This window comes from Mobula birostris, chromosome 7, assembly GCF_030028105.1.
Source record: "Mobula birostris isolate sMobBir1 chromosome 7, sMobBir1.hap1, whole genome shotgun sequence".
NCBI lineage: Eukaryota > Metazoa > Chordata > Chondrichthyes > Myliobatiformes > Myliobatidae > Mobula > Mobula birostris.
In genome coordinates, this window is record NC_092376.1 from 23,628,274 (window position 1) to 23,652,667 (window position 24,394).

The 24,394-nt window shown below is 43.8% G+C and overlaps 1 protein-coding gene across 1 annotated transcript in view; it reads left to right on the plus strand.

Annotated features, from left to right (window-relative positions):
• Positions 1–24,394, plus strand: part of gabrb3 (gamma-aminobutyric acid type A receptor subunit beta3) — a 383,905-nt gene that overhangs the window by 289,941 nt on the left and 69,570 nt on the right. Inside the window, exon 5 of the mRNA XM_072264245.1 lies at positions 20,610–20,692. Within this exon, the coding sequence (XP_072120346.1) occupies positions 20,610–20,692 (83 nt within the window). The remainder of the gene's footprint in view (positions 1–20,609; positions 20,693–24,394) is intronic.

Consider the following 24,394-nt stretch of genomic DNA (forward strand, 5'->3'; position numbering starts at 1 on the left):
AAGGTGGTCATCCCCATGGAGACAGGATACTCCAAAGTTGGGGAGTTTGGAACACAAGCACTCACCAGAGGGGAGGGATGGGTGGAGGGAGAAGGCTTCAAGGCAGGGAAGGTGTGTGGTTTGGGTAAGTAGTGGAGGGATCAGCAGGAGGTCCCATGCTGAACCTGTTGAAAAACAAGTTCAATTCATTGGCCCCATCCAGGCAGCCCCTGATCTTCCTTTCCCTAACCTCGAAGCCAGTGATCTGCCTGATGCCCAACCACACATTCCTTATGCTATCCTGCTGGAGCTTGTACTCTAGCTTCCTCTCGCAGGATTCTTTGAACTCCCTCAGCTTTCTCCTCAGTTCACTCTGTACTCTCCTCAGTTCTTGTCTATCTCCAGACTTGAATGCATTCTTCCTTATATGCAAAAGTTCTTTCCGGTCGCTGCCCAACCTCGCTCTCACCGGCAGCAGCTTCTCATATGCACAGAAGCTACCTCCACCCTGTGTTTACCCCAGCACCCCTTTTCCTCCGCCCCTCCACGCCGCACCAGAAGCTACTTATAGTCTCATGGCCGTAGTCGAATGTAGAAGAACACACAGCAATGAATTGTGGAAGAAACAGCAAAAAAGGCACTAAATGATGTTTGCCATTTTTTTTTGTATTTTCTAAGCAATACAAAAAAATTGTAAATAGGCGATTTGAAAATCCTACAAAATGTATTGGAAATAGACCAGTCCATCACGGTTATGTTCCCCTCCTCGCATTGAGTCCTGCGTTCTTTGCTCTTTTGAATTTTACCTCTGTGGTATAATTTAACTCTCTGCTCTGTCTGACAATCATCCTTCCTTACATTCATTTTACACCCATCATCTGCTTGTAAACCTGCTGGCTCATCCTCAGCTCAGTCATTCTCGTTCCCATCCCCCTGCCATATTAGTTTAAACCGCTTCCACCAGCTCTGGTAAACCTGCCCTCAAGAATATTGGTCACCCTCGGATTCAAGTGCAACGCGTCCTGTTTGTACAGGTCACCCTACCCCAGAAGAGGTCCCAATTATCCAGAAATCCGAATCCCTGTCCCTTGCTCCAATTCTTCAGCCGCACATTAATCTGCCATCTCATTCCATTCCTATCCTCACTGTCACGTGGCACAGGCTGCAGTCCCGAGATTACTACCCTTGAGGCCTTGCTTCTCAACTTCTTTCCTAGCTCCCTGTATTCTGTTTTCAGGACCTCCTCCCTTTTTCTACCTTTGCGTTGGTACCAATATGTACCACGACTTCTGGCTACTCACTCTCCCTTTTCAGGATATTGTGGACACATTCAGAAATATTGTGGATCCTGGCACCTGGAAGGCAAACTACCATGCATGTTTTCTTTTCACGTCCACAGAATCACTTATCTGTCCCCCTGACTATAGAGTCCCCTATTACTGCTGCCATCCTCTTCAATTCCCTACCCTTCTGAGCTACAGGGTTAGGCTCAGTGTTAGAAGCATGGCTACTGTTGCTTCCCCCAGGTAGGTCGCCCCAGCCCCACTAACAGTACTCAAAATGGAACACTTATTGTTGAGGGGGACCAGCCACAAGGGTGCTCTCCACTATCGGACTTTATTCCTTCCCTCTCCTGACAGTCACCCATCTATGTGCGTCCTGTAGCCTTGGGGTAACTACCTCCCTTTAGCTCCTGTCTGTCACCTCTTCACTTTCCCTGACAAGCCAAAGGTCATTGAGCGGCAGCTCCAGTTTCCTAACTCGGTCTCTAAGGAGCTGCATCTTGATGCACCTGGTACAGATGTGGCCATCAGGGGAGCTGGATGTCTCCTGGAAATCCCAGATCTGACACCCAGAACAGAACACTGGCCCTGCGGACCCCCTATTCTCTCAAGATTTAAATAAGAAATAATGAATGTACTCACCTTTTTACCTTGTCTCCACCTTTTCTTGGCCTTGTTGAGCCAAAGCCTTACTACTCTGACTCAGACTGCTACTACGATGACTGCTCCCACAATGACCAATCTGCTAGGCGGTACCTCTCTTTTATCGTGACTGGCTTTTTTAAGCTCTTCACTGGATCTGAAGAGGAATGCTTCTGTTGCGTCTGCGCAGTACTGCAATCAGTGACTCCTGTCAAAAAACTTCATGCCTTTTAAAGCTCTTCACTGGACTCTGCACTGGAATGCCTCTGTTGCGCCTGCGCAGTACTCCAATCAACCAAAGAGTGGTGAATCTGTGGAGTGTTCTGTCACGGTCTACAGTGGAGGTCAAGGCTATGGGTATATTTAAAATAAAAGTTGATAGATTCCTGATTGATTGGGACATCAAGGGATATGGTGAGAGAGCAGGTGTATGGAGTCGAATACAATCTGCGATCAGCCGTGATGAAATAGCACAGTGGGCTCGATGGGCTGAATGGCCTAATTCTGCTCCTGTGCCTTATGTTTTATGGCTTCTTCATCTCATGTCCCTGATATTTATTGCTCATTTATTTATTATTATTATTTCTTTCTTTTAGTATTTCCACAGTTTGTTGTCTTTTGCACATCAGTTGAACACCTAGTTAGTGTGGCCTTTCATTGATTCTATTAGCGGACATAATAAATCCATGTTATTCTATAATGGATTTATTGAGAATGCCCGCTAGAAAACAAATCTCAGGATTGTATATGGTGACCTATATGTACTTTGACCATAAATTTACTTTGAACTTTTGACTTATTTTTGACTCCCTTCAGCAGGCCTCGTATAGTTACATGGAGCAGCTAAAATCTACACTCAGTGCGAATTTCATTAGGTGCCTTAGTGTATTTTCAAAGTTTTCTGCTGCTGCAGCACATCCACATCAAGATTCAACATGTTGTACATTCAGAGATGCTCTTCTGCACACCACTGTTGTAACACGTGGTTATTAGAATCAGAATCGGGTTGAATATCACCGGCATCTGTCATGAAATGTGTTGTATTGCTGCAGCAGTACATTGCAATACATAATATTAAAAACAATAAATTATGATAAGTATATATAAAAAATAAATATAAATTAAGTAGTGCAAAAAGACAGGAAAAACATATCGAGGCAGTGTTCATGAGTTCATTGTCCATTCAGAAATCTGATGGCGGTGGGAAAGAAGTTGTTCTTGAAATGTTGAGTGTGTGTCATCAGACTCCTGTACCTCTACCTCGATGGTAGCAATGAGAAGAGGGCAAGTTCTTGGGTGTGGGAGTCCTTAATGATGGATGGTGCCTTTTTGAATCACCAGCTTTTGAAAGTAGCTGGATGCTGGTGAGGCTAGTGCCCATCATAGAGTTGGCAGAGTTTATAACTTTCTGCAGCTTTTTTTGATTCTGTGCAGTGATTCCTTCATACCAGATGTTGATGCAACTTGTTAGCATTCTCTCTACGATACGTCAGTAGAATAACGTGAGTGTCTTCACAAACTCATTATCATATATAGCCACTGTTGTGTCTTCTTCGTAATTGCATCAATATGTTGGTCCCAGGATAGTTCCTCAGACATGTTGACATCCAGGAACTTGAAACTGTTCACCCTTTCCACTTCTGATCCCTTGATAAGGACTGGTGTGTGTTCCCTTGACTTCACCTTCCACAATTCCACAATTAATTCCTTAGACTTACTGATGTTGAGTTGAATTTATAGATGATGTTTGAGCTGTGCCTAGCCACACAATCATGGTGTAGAGAGAGTAGAGCAGTTGGTTAAACACACATCTTTGAGGTGCACCAGAGTTGATTCTCAGCGAGGAGATGTAATTTCAGATCTGCGCAGACTGTGGTCTCCCAGAGAAGAAGTCTTGGATCCAGTTGCAGAAGAAGGTACAGGGGCCCAGGTCTTAGAACTTGTTGATTGGAACTGAGGGTACAATTGTGTTGAACGCTGAGCTGTAGTCAATAAACACCAGTCTCACATAGTTATTGCTATTGTCCAGGTGATTCAAGGCCAAGTGGAGAGCAAGTGAGGTTGCATCCTCTGTAGACCTATTGTGGTGATAGGCAGATTGCAGCAGGTCCTTGCTTAGGCAGGAGTTGACTTTAGCCATGACCAACTTTGCAAAGCACTTCATCACGATAGCTGGGAGTGCTGCTGGATGTTATTTGTTGAGGCAGCTCACTCTGTTCTTCTTGGGCACTTGTCACACTTTTGAGTGAGGTGCAGACCTCTGACTACAACAGTGTGAGATTGAAGGTATCCTTGAGCAGTCCCACCAGTTGGTTGGCACAGGTTTTCAGAGCCCGACCAGGTACAGCATCAGGGCCTTCCGCCTTGTGAGGCTTCACCCTCTTGAAAGGTGTTCTGTCATTAGCCTCCAAGACAGAGATCATAGGTTCACCAGATGTTACAGGGATTTGCACAGGTGGTTTATTCTCCCTTTCAAAGTGTGCAGAAAAGGCATTGAACTCATCTGGAAGCATCATCACCATTCATGATGTAGGGTTTCACTTTATAGGAAGTAATGACAAGCAAACCCTACCAGAGCTGACGTATATCTGATTCCATCTCTAACTCAATACGAATTATTTTTTCACACTTAAAATAGCATTTCATAGGTCACACCTGGACTTCTTCTATATTTCTGGATCACCGGTCTTTAATGCCACAGTTCTAGCCCTCAGCAGAATATGAACTCCTGGTTCATCCATGGCTTTTGTTTTGGATATGTCCAGTATGTTCTTGAAGGTGCACACTCATCCACACAAGTCATGGTGGTGACAACTGTGGTGTATTCATTCAGATTTGAAGATGAATACCTGAATTTTGTCCGGGCCACTGACTCAAAGCAGTACTGTAAGTGCTTCTCCGACTCCCTGATCATATCTTCTTGGTCCACTGATTCTACGGTCTTTAGTCTCTGCCTATATGCTGAGAGTAGTACTGCCAGATGATCGGACTTTCCAAAGTGTGCACATGAGATGACACAGTCAGCATTCTAGATGGTGGTATAACAGTGGCCAAGTATATTGGCTCTGGGCGATATGTTGGTGGTAGTTACTCAGAGAATTTTTCAAGCTAGCCTGGTTGAAATCTCCCACAATGATAGGATGCACAGTTTTGTGCCTGCTGTTCACATTGCTCAGTTCTTCCAGTGTCTGCCTGATGTTGGCCTGAGATGGAATGTGCACCGCTACCAGAATGATGGCAGAAAACTCGCTCAGCAGATGAAATGCTCAGACACTTGACTGCTAAATGTTGCAGGTCAAGTGATTAGTACTGATACATAATCACCACATCCGTGCACCATGACAAGTTAATGATAAAGCATACTACACCTTCTCTACCTTTAAAAGACTCAGCTGTCCTATCTTTGTGGAGAATTGTGAAGCAATATTGCTGTAGCACTGCATCTGAAATGGTGGGGGTGAGCCATATTTCCGTGACGCAAAGTACACAGCAGTCTCTAATGTCCCTCTGGTGCTGCAATCTTGCTCTGAGGTCTTCAGTTTTATTTTCCAGAGACTGTACATTCACCAGCAGGATAGTTGGGAGTGTGAGTCTGAAGCCTTTGTGTTTCAATAGTACTTGCAGACCAATGCACCATCCCTGCTTCCGTTTTCGTAAAGGGGAATTGCATTTACGACTCGAGTCTACCATCCAAGGTTCATTGATTTTGAGTATCAATAGTTTTTTAAATATCTTAAAATGATGCTGCTTTCTGAAGTACCATGGTTGTGACTGTGAATTTCAGCTGTAGTAGTCCTAAACGTAAACAGTCACTCCTTGATAGTGCCATCCTAACTTGGTTTTTCACCTACTGTGTCTTGGTTATTTGAATTAATGTCGTCTTCCAGTCAGGTTGAGCCAGACTGGCTAATCTTCTCTGACCTCTTTCATTATAAAGGCATTTTCACCCACAGAACTGCAGCTCACTGGATGTTATATCTTGTTTCTCGCACCATTCTTGTAAAATCTGGAGACTGCTATGCAAGAAATTCCCAGGATCATTTTCTGTGCTGCTCAGACCACCCCATCTGGCACCAAAAATCATTCCACAGTCAAAGTCACTCAGATCACATTTCTTCCTCATTCTGATGTTAGGTCTGAACAACAACTGAACCTCTTGACCCTGTCTGCATGCTTTTATGCATTGACTTGCTGCCACCTGATTGGCTAGTTAGATATTTGCATTAATGTGTGGGTGTGCATGCGGCTACTGAATGCATTCCCTATAATCTTTTTTTTAAGTATACTTTATCAGCAGTGTTATTCTTTATACATGCTCATGTATAGTACCTTGGGCACAAAAGTGCTTTCCTTTAATTATTTAATAATCAGAATAATATATGACTGACTGCTGCTTTCGGACTGTCACTCATGGTATGACTGATGTCATTTTTAGATTACTCGAGTTAGCTGTTTGTGGTTGGCTGTAGAAACTGGAGATCCCCAAATCTTTATTGATGCAGTGTAGAAGAAAGGAAATAGCTCCGATGTCTGCAGTGGATATTGATTGGAAAGCACTTTTGCCCTAAATGGGATAAAAGAAAAGTGATGAAATATTTAAGTGCACACTGCATATATTATTTCTTTTGTGTAATCTTCATCTCATAGTTTGCAGCCTATGATCATCCTAGTCTTTTCAATATTTATTTGTAAATGTTCTGAATGTGACCCCAGAAAAGCCTGTAGGTTGTGCTTGCTGATCTCAGGAAGAGTGACAATGAGGCATCTGAAATTATCCTCAGCCTCGTGGCCCAAGGGAAGGTGAACATTGGCAAGGTTCCTGCTTCTGTCTTGTAAGCCAGTAGAGATGTTTGCTGGAGGAACAGCAAGATCATTTTTAAGTGAAAGTACAGGGCAAGCATGCCATGGGATCACCAATTTAACACACTTCCAACATTACTCACCGCTAAATGAAAATGAAAATGCTCCAGGTGCTGAAAGTCTGAAATAAAAATAAAACAGAAAGTGTTGTGAACACTCAGCAGGTCAGACAGTAGTGTAGATGGAGAAACAGAGTTAACATTTCTGACGTCAGAACTGAGAAGGGGTTAATACAAGCCAGTTTTACCTTTTCCCAATTCTGATAGACCATAAGACATAGGAGTAGAAATAGACCATTCGAGCCATTAAGTCTGCTCCACCATTCCATCATGACTGATCCATTTCCCTCTCAACCCCATTCTCCTGCCTTCAGAAGAACACAAGGCATAGGAGCGGAATTAGGCCATTCGGCCCATTGTGTCTGCTCCACCGGATAAATGGTCTTTGTCTTAAAACATGAACTGTATTTCTCTTCCCACAGAACAGTACTCTGAAATTTGCAGACCTTCTAAAATGATAAGAGTATAAATTGCCCTGCAAGTCATGGGAATAGGTTGCTTTGAGGAAAGACAGTAGAGGCTAGGTTTGTTTTGCCTGGGGCAGGGTTGGACGGAGTAATGACCTGGTATGCAGTCTGATGAAGAGGATAGATAAGGTAAACTCCTTTTCTGAAAGTGTGCATGTCTAAGATGGGGACATGGGTTTAAAGTGAGAGGTAGTGAGAGGTGTACAACCCAATGATTCTCGTTGACATGTTGCTTAACCTGCTGAGAAATTCTAGCACAATTCATTTTTTCTGTAATGGCACCACTGTTAGAAAACCCATAGGTACTTACAGTCCAAACTTCAGAAATGGCAGCTTGTATTTATGTAGTGGTGAGCTGATGTAACTCCTTGGAAACTTAATTCGCCATCTTTGGTGGGTGAGAGGGAAAAGGGAAACTGAAATCTATCAAGGTTTTTAATGGGAACTAGGAAGAGGTGCATTATGTAGTATCCAGTGCTGATGTAGAAACTGCATGACAATCAAGTATTTATTGCCTTTTTAAAACAACTCTTCATCCTTCCGTTCCCAAAATAGATATACTGTGTCACCATCATTACTGCTTCCCTTGAGGCCTCGCCTATTATGTTATTGGAGCCAGGTGATTGGCTTCAGTCATTTTAAAGGGAAATATGCAAATCCAGATACTTAATATGCCAATGAGCAGATCAATAGGATTTGCATCTCATTACATTTTTTTTTGCACCAATAGTTCATGCGTCATGGTTTATTTTATTTACAGGTGCAGCATCAGACCCTTCTGGCCCAAGCGTCCTGCAACCCAATCACACCCATGTGACCAATTAACCAACTAACCTGTGTTTCTTCGGAACGTGGGTGGGAAACCAGAGCACACGGAGGAAAGCTATGCAGTCACGGGGAGAATGTATAAACTTTTTACACACAGCAGTAGACTTGAACCTGGGTCGCTGGCACTGTAAAAGCATTACATTGAGTGTTACATGATCATGATACACTTGCTGTATGATACACTCAAAATTTTGGGAGGTTTAGATAGGGTAAATGTAAGCAGGCTTTTTCCACTGAGGTCGGGTGAGACTAGAACCAGAGGTCATAGGTTGAGGGTGAAAGGTGAAAAAATTAAGGGGAATATGATGGGGAACCTCTTCACTCAGAGAGTGGTGAGAGTGCGAGCAAGATGCCAACAGATATGGTAGGTGTGGGTTTGACCCTTTACTGCCACAATATTGTGGCAGTCCATGCCTTCCTCTAATGCCACTTTGAGGCCACACTCAGGTTGGAGGAACGATATCTTATATTCCATTTGGGTAGCCTCCTACCTGATGGCATGAGCATTAATTTCTTGAACTTGCGATAATTAACGCCCCCCACCTTCATCATTCCCCATTTGTGTTACCCTCTCACACCATCTCTTCTTACCTGCCCATCATCTCCCTCTAGTGCTCCTCCTTCTTCCCTTTCTTCCATGGCCTTCTGTCCACTCCTATCAGATTCCCCCTTCTCTAGCCCTTTATCTCTTTCACCAATCACCTTGCCAGCTCTTTACTTCATCCCTGCCCCTCTCCCAGTTTCCACCTATCGCCTGCCGCCTTATACTTCTTCCTCCTTTCCTCCCACCTTCTTATTCTGACTTCTTCCCGCTTCCTTTCCAGTCCCGACAAAGGGTCTCAGCCTGAAACATCAACTGTTTACTCTTTTCCATAGATGCTGTCTGGCCTGCTGAGCTCCTCCAGCATTTTGTGTGTGTCGCTTTGGATTTCCAGCATCTGCAGATTTTCTCATGTTTGTGACTTAAGGGAAGTTTTGATAAGTACATGAATGGGTGGGATAGGGACGGCTTTGTTCCAGGTGCAGGTCGAAAGGACTAGGCTGAATAAGAGTTTGGCATGGACTCGATGGGTGGAGGGCCCTGTTTCTATGCTGTGGGATTCTATCACTCAATGACTATGACTCCTAGGTACATTATTCCATCAGCATAACTGATAACCAGTCTCTGTGCAATTATCACCAGATCAATATTACAATTTTGAAATGTCGCTCAACAGTGCAGAACAACAGAATTGACTTAGATGTATATAAAAGTTTTAATGCAGCAAGGTGCTCTATGAAATATTATTACATTTGTTTAAATCCGAGGTACAGGGGAGATGTTGAGGCAGATGACCAAAATCCCAGTGAGAAGGATCTCAACCTGAAACGTTGACTGTGATGGTGCTGCCTGACTCGTTGAGCTCCTCCAGCATTGGTTGCGTGTTACTCAAAATTTCCATTATCTGCAGAATCTCTTGTGTATGGGATCCTCCAGGAGTATCAAAGCCTTTTACTCTAATCTTCTGGCATTAAAGGTCAGCTGACCTTTTGCCTTAACTGTCTCCTCCACATTGAAAGACCTTATCATATGAACACTTAGCTGCCTTTGAACATCAACACAGTCTAATCATTCACCATTTAAAATGCTGTGGAATTTCTGCTTTCTTCTGAAGCAGACCACCTCACGTTTTTCACATTGTACTCCACCTGCCATAACACTGCTCACTCTATTCCAGATTGTCAGTGCCAGCTTCGCATTCTCATCACCACTCACGACAAATTTAGCATGCTAGCAAATCACGCTGCATTCTAAACAAGTCCTCGTGACCTGTACATGAGATGTGAAATAATATAATTCTATTACTGGGTCCAACTGCCTTTCTTCTCAGCCAGTAATTATTCTTGCCGACATTTGTTAAAGATACCAAACTCAGATCTCCAGCTCTTTAGACTTTCAATGACTTCAGGAAGTTGTAATAAATGTTTCATAAGCCGTCGATACTTCACATGTTGCACATGCTGAGTACAACCTTAAGCACCAGTAAGTGCCGTTGAAAACAAATTCTAATCAAGGTCATTTTATTGATTTGAGGAAACTGTTAGCAGATGTTGTTACATGAAGCTGTTGTGTGAATTTACTTATTGTAGCACAGAAGGAGGCTGTTCAGCCCACAAGCTCTATGCTGGCACCCAGCAGTCCCATTTCCTTGTAACATTCTCTCTCGCATGGCCATCAATTCCCCTTTGGTTCAGTTGGTATTTACACTCAGTGGCCTCTTTATTAGGTAAACCTGTACACCTGCTCATTAATGCAAATCATATGGCAGCAAGTCAATGCTCATGTAGACATGGTCAAGAGGTTAAGTTGTTGTTCAGATAGCTGGAAGGTGATAGGTGAAGCCAGGTGGGTAGGAAAGGTAAAGGGCTGGAGAGGAATGAATCTGATAGGAGAGGAGAGTGGACCGTAGGAGAAAGGGAAGGAGGAAGGGACCCGGGGGAGGTGATAGGCAGGTGGGGATAGGCCAGAGTGGGGAATACAAGAGGAGGGGAGGGAAGGAGAAATCAATATTCATATCATCAGATGATCCCATATCTGGGGATAAAAATGGGAAATGGTTGGTCAGACAGCATCTGTGAAGAAAGAAACATAGTTTATGATTCTAGTTAATGATCACAGGTCATTAATCTGAAACATTGACTTTTTGTTTCTGAACACAAATGTTGCTTGACCGATTGGGTGTTTTCAGCATTTTAAAATTTGTTGCAGACTTCCACATCTTTTGCTTTGTGCTAATTCTAGAATTACAGACTTTTGGCATTTGCGTGCTGGCTCTTCACCGAATCTCTGAGGCTTTCAGTGAGTCTGAACTCCAAGCATAATGCTGCAGTTTATGGACCTGTCCACCATTCCTTTAGAAGCACAGCAATCAATGAGACAGGTCAAAGTTGGTCTCTGTCACTCCACCTTGGCATTCAGCTTGAAGGATTTAAAGGTGAAGATAGGCTTTAATTGTCACCTGTACATGAAAACATTGAAACGTGCAGTGAAATGCATCATTTGCGTCAACGTCCAAAACAGTCTGAGGATAAAGTGAAGGCGGCCCGACAGTGTTGCCATGCTTCCAGTGCCAATATAGCATGCCCAGAATTTACAGATCATAACCCGTACATCTTTGGAATGTGGGAGGAAACCGAAGCACTTTGAGGAAACCTACGTGGTCACAGAGAGAACATACAAGCTAATTACAGAGAGTGGTGGGAATTGAACCCTATAGGCAGTGGTAAAATACCGTTCACCAAGAACCATGGAACTGATTCATGGAGCCTGTACTGGTAGTTTCATTGACAATCAAGCTGTTCTAGCCAACACAGATCCTGAGGGCTCTTGGCAGTGTAAACATTGAGGGGATGTTTGCTCTTCTGTTAGAAACTAGAGGATACTTTTAAAAATAAGGGGTGTTGTTGAAAAGCATTCTGTAACCTCTTGCAACTTGTGTGTGTAATGAAGACATTATTCCAGCCCACCGAATCTTCGGACAGCCTTTAGGTCTGTGGTCATGCTCGGGTGTGCTAGCTGTTAACACAAACAATGCGCTTTATTGTTTGTTTCGATGTGCACATGACAAGTAAGTTTACATTTTGATAGAAGGCCCATGAGATTCTGGATGACATAATAGGGTAGAACATAACTCTGCCATGCCCTGTAGAAGGGGCTTGACCTGAAACATTGACCATTTACAGGTATTCCCCTCCATAGATGCTGCCTGACCTGCTGAGTTCCTCCAGCATTTTGTACGTTACTCTAGATTTCCAGCATCTGCAGAATCTCTTGTACTTCGGCATAGTTCTGCTGTTTAAAATAATCAGTCCACTTTATTGAAATAATCAGCCCTATAGTCATAAAATCACTTCATTTTGTGCCAAACTTGATGTAACAGGTTTCATAAAACTAAATATTGATAAAAAGACATAGATCATGAGACATTTTCTTGGCTAATACAAGTGGGCATAACTTTATAGTGATTGGTGGAAAATATGGGGGGATTTTGCACAGAGAGTGGTGGGTGTGTGTAAGGGCCCCACGAGGAGTGGTGGTAGAGGCAGATGCATGAGGGACATTCAAGCAACACTTAAATAGGTACATGGATAATATAAAAGTGGACAGCAATGTAGGTGAAAAGAGTTAGATTGATCTTAGGGTAGGGTGGCACAGTGGCACAGTAGTTAGCCCAATGTTTACAGTACCAGTGACCGAGGTTCAATTCTCGCCACTACCTCTAAGGAGTTTGCATGTTCTCCCCGTGACTGGATGGATTTCTTTGGGTGCTCCCGATTTCCTCCCACTGTCCAAAGTCATACCAATTGGTAGATTCATTGATCATTGTAAATTGTGCTGTGATTAGTCTAAATTTGAATTGGGCGATTGCTGGGTGGCGTAGCTCAAAGGGCTGGAAAAGCCTATTCCCCATTGTATGTCAATAAGAAAAGGTTGGTACAACATTGTGAGCCAAAGGGCCTGTGTTGTGCTGTGCTCTCCTTTGGAATGGAAACTATGGAATGAGTTTGCTCTAAGCAAACTACTGGAGGAATTCAGCAGGTTGAGCAGCACTCTGGGGGGGAAAGGAAATGTTGACATTTCGGTTTGAAATCTTGCATTAGAGCTGAGAGTGGAGAGGGGAGATGACCAGTATAAGGAGGAGAATGGGAGCTGTCAGGCAGGGGTCCCAAGCTGATTGGTGGAATGTGGAGCGGTGGACGGTGATTAGCAGGTTGCACCAGGTAGGGGAGAGGTGAGGGGGGTGGAGCTGGGAGACAGTGGCAAGTGAAGGCAAAGAAAGAGGAAAATAAGTGAGAAACAGATGGAGTAAAGTAGGTGAGGAAAGTGTGAAGGTTGAAGATGGCTACTGGACGGAGATAAGCAGCAACACAAAGAGCTACCAATGCTTGATTAGATAAGTAAAGGAGGTCATACATGAGAGAATCTGCAGATGCTGGAAATCCAAGTAACACACACAAAATGTTGGAGGAACTCAGCAGGCCAGGCAGCATGTATGGAAAAAGGTACAGTTGATTTTTTGGGCTGAGACCCTTCGGCTAGACTGATGAAGGAGGTGATAGTAGGAGCCATTTGGTAGAGGAATGGCAGATGGAATTTATTCTTCCGACAGGTTTCCTCCTTTACCTTTATGCATCTCGTCTCTCAATCCTGATGAAGATTTTCAACCTGAAAAATTGATAATTCCTAACCTCTTCCCCGTCACAAATATTGCTCCACCTACTGAGTTTCTCCTGCAGAGTGCTTGTTTCTCCAGATCCCAGCATCCCGAAGTTCAAAGTTAAAGGTACATTTATTGTCAAAGTATGTATAAATTATACAACCTTGAGATTTGTCTGCTTACAGGCAGCCACAAAACAAGAAACCTGAAAGAACCCATGAAAAATAAGATCAACAAACATCCAATGCATAGAGAGAAAAAAAACACATCGTGCAAGCAATAAAAGCAAGCAACAGCATTCAGAATGGAAGTGTGTCCAGAGACACAAAGCCCAGAGCAGCCAGAGCAGGCCTAAAGCCTCAGTCTCAGTTCATCACACAGCAGCGCAAACCTTCACAGAGCTTGTAAACGTGAAGCTCGGAACAGCCTCAGTGCCGTGGAGAGCAGAGTAAACATCAAAGAGCAGGGAGCAGAACCAGCACGACCCTTGCCTCGGGTCCCGAGACTCGACCTTTTCAACCCATCTAGATCAACGTTTAAAGTGTCCGAACATCGAGTCATTCCCCGCACTAGGATCCGGGTCCTGTCGCTTCAACATGCTCCGGGCCTGGGCCCCGCTGTCATGTTCCATACCATACCCGACCTTTTCAAATCGACCGGGCACTTAGATTGATCAGACCTTTCTCCCGGTTTAGCTGGACAGACTCCAGAACTCCTCCACTATGGACTTTTTTCTGCTTTGCATGTCCTGACTCTGTCTCGACCTCCCTCCCACCACTTCTCCTAGAATGTACCTTCACCTCGCTCTGATTTTACACTGCATCTCCACACCTCAACCGTTGAGTCAGTCTTGCCTTCACTTGCCTCTTCATTGTCTCTTCATTGTTTGTTGTGATCGCTTACCACAATTTTCCACAGAAAAAGTGTTATTAATAAAGAATTTATTTGTATTGAACCACCAGTATGCTGTTGCCCGCCTTCAGTAGTGCCATCTTAAACCAAGTCCAATATTAGACCTGAAGTACACAATGTCTCTGCCTCAGGTTCCATCAGTGGCCATCGTCCATAAGACCATAAAACATAGGAGCAGAATTAGGCCATTTGGCCCATCGAGTCTGCTCCATCATTCAATCATGGCTGATCCTTTTTTTTCCCTTTGACCTTCGCCCGGTAACCTTTGATGCCGTGTCCACTCAAGAACCTATCAAGCTCTGCCTTAAGTACACCCAATGACCTGGCCTCCACAGCTGCCTCTGGTAACAAATTCCACAAGTTCACCACCCTCTGGCTAAAGAAATTTCTCTGTATCTCTGTTTTAGATGGACACTTCTCTATCCTGAGGCTGTGCTCACACGTCCTAGACCCCTCCACCATGGGAAACATCCTTTCCACATTTACTTTGTCTAGGCCTTACAACATTCAAAAGGTTTCCATGAGACCCACCCCCCATCCTTCTTAATTCCTGTGAGTACAGACCCAGAGCAATGATAACCCTTTCATTACCAGAACTACCCTTCTCAACTTCCTCTGAACCCTCTCCAATCCCAGCCATCTTTTATTAGATAAGGAGCCCAAAAGCTTTAAGTTCCTCGGGGTCAATATCACAGATGACCTGATTTGGTTCACTGCCAAGAAGGCCCACCAGCGCCTTTACTTCCTGAGAAAACTAAAGAAATTTGGCCTGTCCCCTAAAACCCTCACTAATTTTTATAGATGCACCGTAGAAAACATTCTTCTAGGCTGCATCGCAACCTGGTATGGAAGTTGTCCTATCCAAGACCGAAAGAACCTGCAGAAGATTGTGAACACGGCGCAGCACATCACACAAACCAATCTTCCGTCCTTGAACTCACTGTACACTGCACGCTGTCGGAGCAGTGCTGCCAGGATAATCAAGGACACGACCCACCCAGCCAACACACTTTACGTCCCTCTTCCCTCGGGGAGAAGGCTCAGGAGCTTGAAGACTCGTACGGCCAGATTTGGGAACAGCTTCTTTCCAACTGTGATAAGACTGCTGAACGGATCCTGACCCGGATCTGGGCCGTACCCTCCAAATATCCGGACCTGCCTCTCGGTTTTTTTGCACTACCGTACTTCCCATTTTTCTATTTTCTATTTATGATTTATAATTTAAATTTTTAATATTTACTAATTTTACTATTTTTAATATTTTAATATTTAATATTTGTAATCCAGGGAGAGGGAAGCGCAGAATCAAATATCGCTGTGATGATTATACGTTCTAGTATCAATTGTTTGGCAACAATAAAGAATAAAGTATAAAAAAGTATATAAAGTATACTCAAGGTGAGGTCTCACCAGAGCCTTATAAAGCTTCAGCATCACATCCCTGCTCTTGTATTCTAGATCTCTTGAGATGAATGCTAACATTGCATTAGCCTTCCTCACCACTGACTCAACCTGCCAGTTAACCTTCAGGGTGTTCGGAACAAGGACTCCCAAGTCCTGTTGCATCTCTGATTTTTGGATTTTCTCACCGTTTCAAAAATAGTCTGCACATTTATTTCTACTACCAAAGTGCATGACCATGCATTTTCCAACATTGTATTTCATTTGCCACTTTCTTGCCCATTCTCCTAATCTGTCTAAGTCCTTCAGCGCCAATGTGTTTCCCCTCCACCAATCTTCATATCATCTCCAAACTTGGTGTCAAAGCCATCTATTCCATCATCAAAATTATTGATAGACAGATTAAAAAGAAGCAGTCCCAACACCAACCCCTGCTAAACACTACTCATTGCTGGAAGCCATCCAGACATGGATCCTTTTATTCCCACTTGCTGCCTCCTACCTATCAGCCAGTGCTCTAACCATGCCAGTAACTTTCCTGTAATACCATGGGCTCTTAACTTGGTAAGCAGCCTCATGTGTGGCACCTTGTCAAAGGCCTTCTAGAAGTCCAAATATACAACATCCACTGAATCTCTTTATCTATCCTACCAAATCTCCTCAAAGAATTCCAATAGGTTCGGCAGGCAAGATTTTCCCTTAAGGAAACCAAGCTGACTTTGTCTTGCGTCACTGTTTCTGCTCTAACTGGTGGATTTGAAGCAACCAACTATATTTAGGAAGGTTGTTAGATACAAGTTTTCCAATTATTTGGTTATGTGTGTTTCTCTGTTAGACACAAATGGATCATCTTAGTTGCTTTCAGCATATTTTCCCAGAAGTAGGTGATTATTCTACTCCCTTTAGCTGTGTATAAAACAATGGAAATGGTTTGTGAAGAAAACAATGGTACATTTTAATAAATTTAAAACATTCCTCACTTCCACAAATGGTCTGCTTTTAGATTTAAAAATGCACCTGTCATAATCTTGGCTGAATCCAGGCTAGATGTAACTGACGTCAAAGACACATTCGCCGTTGATCCAACATGGTGATTCATTAGAAGATCAGGTCACTGTGATCACTATGTGATTCACCTTCAGGAAACTGACTTTGGCACCTCTCAAACAACCTGTTTTATTTGTAAAATAGAAACCCATTGGGCCACAGATGATAACAATGAAGGAAAGTTTATCGATTTAGTCGCCTCTTTCACTAAGCTGTTGATGTGATTGAAATTTGAGAGACTGCATTGAAGTAGACAGAGGAGTTTCACAGTGTGGCTCATAACAATTTCCAGGCCATTGACTGAAAAGTCTGCTTATGGGTTTTCTTTGTGTGTAATAGACCAAGACTTAGTGTACAATGGGAGATCAGTGATGAGAATGCTTGGGTAAAGCCAAAGACAACAGATCCAAGCCTGCCAGAGTAAAGCTTAAGGAGTTTCAATCTTATGTGCTCCATAGAGCAAGTGATGACAATACAGTTGATGATCAAGCCTGTGTGTCGTACAATGAAGCCTGTTCCCATCTCAGCAGCACACACAAAATGCTGGAGAAACCCAGCAGGTCAGGCTGCATCTATGGAAATGAATAAACAGTTGATGTTTCAGGTCGAGACCCTTCATTAGGACATCATCCTGGTGTGAGGAGTGCCTCCATTTAAAAATTCTTATCCTTAATTTTCACTCTGTGGTTTCACTCCTTGCTTTCTTCTGCCGTACACCTCTTTAGGTAACTGCGCCCTTCCAAATTTGACGACTGAGGTATCCCCATTTTTAAATATGCCACTAATGACTAGTTTTTGCTATCTAGTTGGAAGTCTCCCTGCCCTGGCTCTCCATTAAGACACTCCTTACAGATTTCCTCATTCAGCAATCCTCTAATCATCTGATCTGTTACATGGCTCACCAAATCTCAAACCTCAAAGTAATTTTATTATCAAAGTACATAAATATAACTGAGATTCATTTTATTGCAGGCATTCACAATAGAACAAAGAAACACAGTAAAATCAATGAAAAGCAGCACACAAAGACTGCACACTAATAATCAATGTGAAAAGGAAGACATCTGTGCAAAGGCCAAAAAAAAACAAATTATAATAAGCTGCTCACACAAAATGCTGGAGGATCCCAGCAGGTCAGACAGCATCAATGGGAAAGAGTAGTTTTGTTCGATGTTTTGGGCCAAGGCGCTTCTTCAGGTCTGAGAAGAAGGGGAGAGATGCCTGAAGAAGAACCTGGGGGAGGGGAAAAAGGCTAGCTGGAAGGTGATAGGTGAAACCAGTTGGGTGAGGAAGGTCAAGAGCTGAGAAGAAAGAAACATAGAAACATAGAAAATAGGTGCAGGAGTAGGCCATTCGGCCCTTCGAGCCTGCACTGCCATTTAGTACGATCATGGCTGATCATCCAACTCAGAACCCTGTATCAGCCTTCCCCCGATACCCCCTGATCCCTTTAGCCACAAGGGCCTTATCTAACTCCCTCTTAAATATAGGCAATGAACTGGCCTCAACTGTTTCCTGTGGCAAAGAATTCCACAGATTCACCACTGTCTATGTGAAGATGTTTTTCCTAATCTCGATCCTAAAAGGCTTCCCCTTTATCCTCACGCTGTGACTCCTCGTTCTGGACTTCCCCAACATAGGGAGCAATCTTCCTGCATCACCTGTCCAATCCCTTTAGGATTTTATATGTTTCAATAAGATCCCCCTTCAATCTTCTAAATTCCAACGAGTACAAGCCCAGTTCATCCAGTCTTTCTTCATATGAAAGTCCTGCCATCCCAGGAATCAATCTGGTGAACCTTCTTTGTACTCCCTCTATGGCAAGGATGTCTTTCCTCAGATTAGGGGACCAAAACTGCACACAATACTCCAGGTGTGGTCTCACCAAGGCCTTGTACAACTGCAGTGGTACCTCCCTGCTCCTGTACTCGAATCCTCTCGCTATAAATGCCAGCATACCATTCGCCTTTTTCACCGCCTGCTGTACCTGCATGCCCACTTTCAATGACTGGTGTATAATGACACCCAGGTCTCATTGCACTTCCCCTTTTCCTAATCGACCACCATTCAGATAATAACCTGTTTTCCTGTTTTTGCCACCAAAGTGGATAACCTCACATTTATCCACATTAAATTGCATCTGCCATGAATTTGCCCACTCACCTAACCTATCCAAGTCACCCTGCATCCTCTTAGCATTCTCCTCACAGTTGACACTGCCACCCAGCTTCGTGTCATCCGCAAACTTGGAGATGCTGCAAGTTCCCTCATCTAAGTCATTAATATATATTGTAAACAACCGGGGTCCCAGCACTGAGCCTTGCGGTACCCCACTAGTCACTGCCTGCCATTCTGAAAAGGTCCCGTTTATTCCCACTCTTTGCTTCCTGTCTGCCAACCAATTCTCTATCCACATCAATACCTTACCCCCAAGACCATGTGCTTTAAGTTTGCACACTAATCTCCTGTGTGGGACCTTGTCAAAAGCCTTTTGAAAATCCAAATATACCACATCCACTGGTTCTCCCCTATCCAGTCTACTAGTTACATCCTCAAAAAATTCTATGAGATTCGTCAGAGATGATTTTCCTTTCACAAATCCATGCTGACTTTGTCCGATCATTTCACCGCTTTCCAAATGTGCTGTTATCACATCCTTGATAACTGACTCCAGCAGTTTCCCCACCACCGACGTTAGGCTAACAGGTCTATAATTCCCCGGTTTCTCTCTCCCTCCTTTTTTAAAAAGTGGGGTTACATTAGCCACCCTCCAATCCTCAGGAACTAGTCCAGAATCTAAAGAGTTTTGAAAAATTATCACTAATGCATCCACTATTTCTTGGGCTACTTCCTTAAGCACTCTGGGATGCAGACTATCTGGCCCTGGGGATTTATCTGCCTTCAATCCCTTCAATTTACCTAACACCACTTCCCTACTAACAAGTATTTTGCTCAGTTACTCCATCTCACTGGACCCTCTGTCCCCTACTATTTCTGGAAGATACGAGAGGAGTGTGGAGAATAGGAGAAGAGGACTGGTGGGGGGGGGGGGGGGGGGGCGGGACCCAGGGGGTACTAATAGGCAGATGAGAAGAAGTGAATGGTCATAGTGGCGAATAGAAGGGTGGGGAGGAAATCTGTTCACGGAACATAAGGACATAAGAAATAGGAGCAGGAGTAGGCCATCTGGCCCCGTCAAGCCTGCTCTGCCATTCAATAAAATCATGGCTGATCTGGCCATGGGCTCTTCTCCACCAACCTGCCTTTTCCCCGTAACTCTTAATTCCCCAACTATGCAAAAATCTATCCAATCTTGTCTTAAATATATTTACTGAGATAGCCTCCATTGCTTCATTGGGCAGAGAATTAGATTCTCCACTCTCTGGAAAAAGCAGTTCCTCCTTATTTTCATCCCAAATCTACTCCCTGAATCTTGAGGTTATGGTCCCCTAGTTTTAGTCTCACCTACCAAGAAGGAGAAGTTAATTTCATATCAGTAAGAAGAAAGCATGGCCCGGATGGTAGGGGTCAACCAGCCATTCACATGAATGCTACATTAATCCCATTTTTTTATTCATTCCATATTCTTATCAACTCTCTCGAGATTCTACCACTCAGCAGCACACTACGGGCAATCTACAGTGGCCAGTTAGCCTATCAACCCGCATATCTCTGAAACCCACTCAGTGATAGGGAGAGCATGCAGACTCCACATGGTGGGCACCCAAGTTCAGGACTGAAATCTATTCTCTGGTGCTTTGCCACACTGCCACTCCGAGCGCCCAGAGAGCGGTGTGTCATGCAGAGCAGTCTGGGAGTTGAGGGGAAAAAGCGCCTAGGCGACCAATGCTGGTGGATTTGATGGTTTGCAAAGATGTTCAGGAGTGAAAAGCAGCTCTGACATTGACCTTTCCTTTCTTTGCTTTGATGCAGAATCACAACAACCGCTGCATGCATGATGGATCTGCGGAGGTATCCACTGGACGAGCAAAACTGCACGCTGGAAATAGAAAGCTGTGAGTACTCTCGGCAGTCACTGACGCAGTGGTGAAACATCCTCAACTGTTAGTGCAACCTCCCCTACCGCCAGTGAAAAATCATTATGTAACTTAACGATTTCTTCCTTTCACCATGTCCAGTCTGTTTTAGTCTCACTTATCAAAGCAAGATTTTAGTGTTTTGATATGCCAAGCTTTTCTCCATCTCGGAAGAATAAAGCTGAGAGTCATAAAGCATTGAGAATCAGTGTCAGAATCAGGTTTGCTATCACTGATGTCATAAAATTTGTTGTTTTGTGGAAGCAGTACAGTGTAATATATAAGTTACACTAGAAATCACGAAGTTCTCCGAAATTAAGAACATAAGACATAGGAGCAGAATTAGGCCATTCAGCCCATCAAGTCAGCTCCACCAATCCATCATGGCTGATTAATTCTCCCTCACACCCATTCTCCTGCACTTTCCCGATAACCTTTGAAGCCCTGACTAACCAAGAACCTATCTGCTTTAAATATACCCAATGACTTGCTCTCCACAGTCACCTGTAGCAATTAACTCCACAGATTCACTACCCCTAGCTGAAGAAATTCCTCCTCATCTCTATTCTAAACATTCTTCTTTTCTTGCTATTATATTTTAATCCTCTGAAATGAATGCTAACACTGCATTTGCCTTCCTTACTACAGACTCAACCTGCAAGTTAACCTTTAGGGAATCCTGCACAAGGACTCACAAGTCCCTTTGCATCTCTGATTTTTGAATTTTTTCCCCATTTAGAAAATAATTTGCACCTTTATTCCTTCAAACAAAGTCCATGACCCTACACTATATTTTAGCTGCCACTTCTTTGACCATTCTTCCAATCTGTCTAAGTCCTTTTGCCCACTACCTGCTTCCTCAACACTACCTGTCCCACCACCTGTCTTTGTATTGTCCACAGACTTGGCCACAAAGCCACCAATTCCATCACCCAAATTAGTGACAAATCAGGTAAAAAGAAGCTGTTCCAACACCAGCCCCTGTGAACACCACTAGTCACTGGCACTTAACCAGAGAAAGCCCCCTTTCTTCTCATTCTTTGCTTCCTGCCAGTCAGCTAATCTTCTATCCATGATAGTATCTTTCCTGTAATACCCTTGGCTCTTACCTTGTTAAGCAGCCTCATGTGTAGCACCTTCTCCTTCATAACAGCAACTCCGTTTACTTCTGCATCCTGACACTATCAAATTTCAGGCATACTGCTGGTATCTTCCACAATGAAGACTGATGCAAAATACTTGTTAAGTTCATCTGCTATTTCTTTGTCCTCCATTACTATCTCTCTGGCATTATTTCACAGTGGTCCTATATTGACTCTCACCTCTCTTTACTCTTTATACAAACGTTTGTATATATGAAAATAACTTTTTGCATCCTCTTTTATATTATTGGCTAGCTTCCCTTCATATTCCATCCTTTCTCTCCTTATGCTGTTTAGTTGCCTTCTGTTGGATTTTAAAATCTTCCCTATCCTCTATCTTTCCACAAATTTTTGCTATATTATATGCACTCTCTTTTGCTTTTATGCTGTGTTTGATTTCCCTTGTCAGCCATGGTTGCCTCATCCTCACTTTACTATACATCTTCATCTTTGGGATGTGTCTTTCCTGCACCTTCCGAATTGCTCCCAGAAACTCCAGGCATTGCTGTTCTGCCATCATCTCTGCTAGTGTCCCCTTCCATTCAACTTTGGCCAGCTCCTCTCTCATGCCTCTGGAAGTTTCTTTGTTGTTGTTGAGTGACCCATGGTAACCCTATGGATAGGGTAGTTGTCCATGGGGTTTTCGTGGCAAGGTACAGAAGTAGATTGCCAGGCCTTTCTTCTGAGCAGATACTGCTGCTGCCTAAGTTGGGATCCAACCACATTTGAACTCGGGACTATCGACCTCAAAGTCCAGTGCTGATGCCACTACACCACCAGCCAGCCCTTATCTTCTCCTTCTCAAACTGCAGGGGTGAATTCTATCATATTATGATCACTGTCCCCTGAGGGTTGCTTTACCTTAAACTCTCTAATCAAATTTGGTTCATTACACAACTCCGAATCCAGAATTGGTTTTCCCCCAGTGGGCTCTGTCGTAAGTTGCCCTTAAAAGAACCTCTCATGGCATTCTACAAATTCCACCTCTTGGGATCCAGCACCAACCTGATTTTCCCAATCTATCTGCATTTGTGATCTCCCATGACTGTCATAACGTTGCACTTTCTTTTCTATCTCCAGTAGTAATTTGTATCACACATCCTGGCTACTGTTGGGAGGCCTGTATATAACTCCCATCACGGTCTTTTTGACCTCGTAGTTTCTTAACTCTACCAACAAGGATTCTACATCTTCCGGTATTTTGTTACCTCTTGCTAAGGATTTGATATAATTTTTTTCCAACAGAGCCTCACCACCCCTTCTGCCTACCGGTTGTCCTTTTGATATAATATATATCCTTGGATGTCAAGCTTGCAACTATGATCTTCTTTCAGTCACGACTCAATGATGCCTGCAACATCATACTGCCAATCTCCAACTGTTCTACAAGATTATCTGCCTTATTCCATGTAGTATGTGCATTTCAAATATAACACTGTCAGTCCTGTATTCATTATCCTTTTTGATTTTGCTCCCACATTACACTTCAGCTCATCCCACTGACTGCAATTTTGTCCTATCAGCTGGCTCTCCTTCCTCACAGTCTCACTACACTCTGCATCTACTTGTATAACAACTGACCCCCAGCCCTATCATTCCCCAGAAGGGATCCCAATGATCCAGTAATCTGAAACCCTGCCCCTATACCAATTCCTCAGCCATGCGTTCATTTCCCAAATTATCCTCTTCTTAGTATTACTTGGCATGTGGCCAAGTGGTTAAGGCGTTCGTCTAGTGATCGGAAGGTCGCTAGTTCGAGCCTTAGCTGAGGCAGCATGTTGTGTCCTTGAGCAAGGCACTTAACCACTCATTGCTCTGCGACGACACCAGTGCCAAGCTGTATGGGTCCTAATGCCCTTTCCTTGGACAACATCGGTGGCATGGAGAGGGGAGAGTTGCTACACGGGCAACTGCCGGTCTTCCATACAACCTTGCCCAGGTCTGTGTCCTGGAAACCTTCAAAGGTGCAAATCCATGGTCTCATGAGACTAACTAGTATTACTGGCACATGGCACAGGCAGCAGCCCAGAGATTGGTTCCTTGGAGACCCTGCTTTTCAACTCTCTACCTAACCCCCTATGTTCTTTCTTCAGGACCTTCTCCCTTTTCCTTTCTATGTCTCTGGTACCAATATATACCACAACTTCTGGCTGTTCACTGTCCCCCTTTAAAATGTTGTTGACCCGATCCAAGACATCCCTGACCATGGTGCCTGGGTGGCAACATACCATCCGGATGCCTCTTTCACATCCACAGAATCTCCTATCTGCTCCTCCAACTACTGAATCCCCTAACCCTACTGCACTCCTCCTCCCTCTCCCCTTCTAAGTCACAAAGAGCGACTCAGTGCCTGACCGATGTGGCTTTCCCTTGCTAGGTAATCCCCCACCACCAACATTACCTAAAGTAGCTTTCCTGTTGTTAAGGAGAATGGCCAGAGGGATACTCTGCACTGGGTGCCTAACCCTATTCCCTGTCCTGACAGTCATTCAGTTACGAGTGTCCTGCACCTTGGATGTAACTACCTCCCTGTATATCC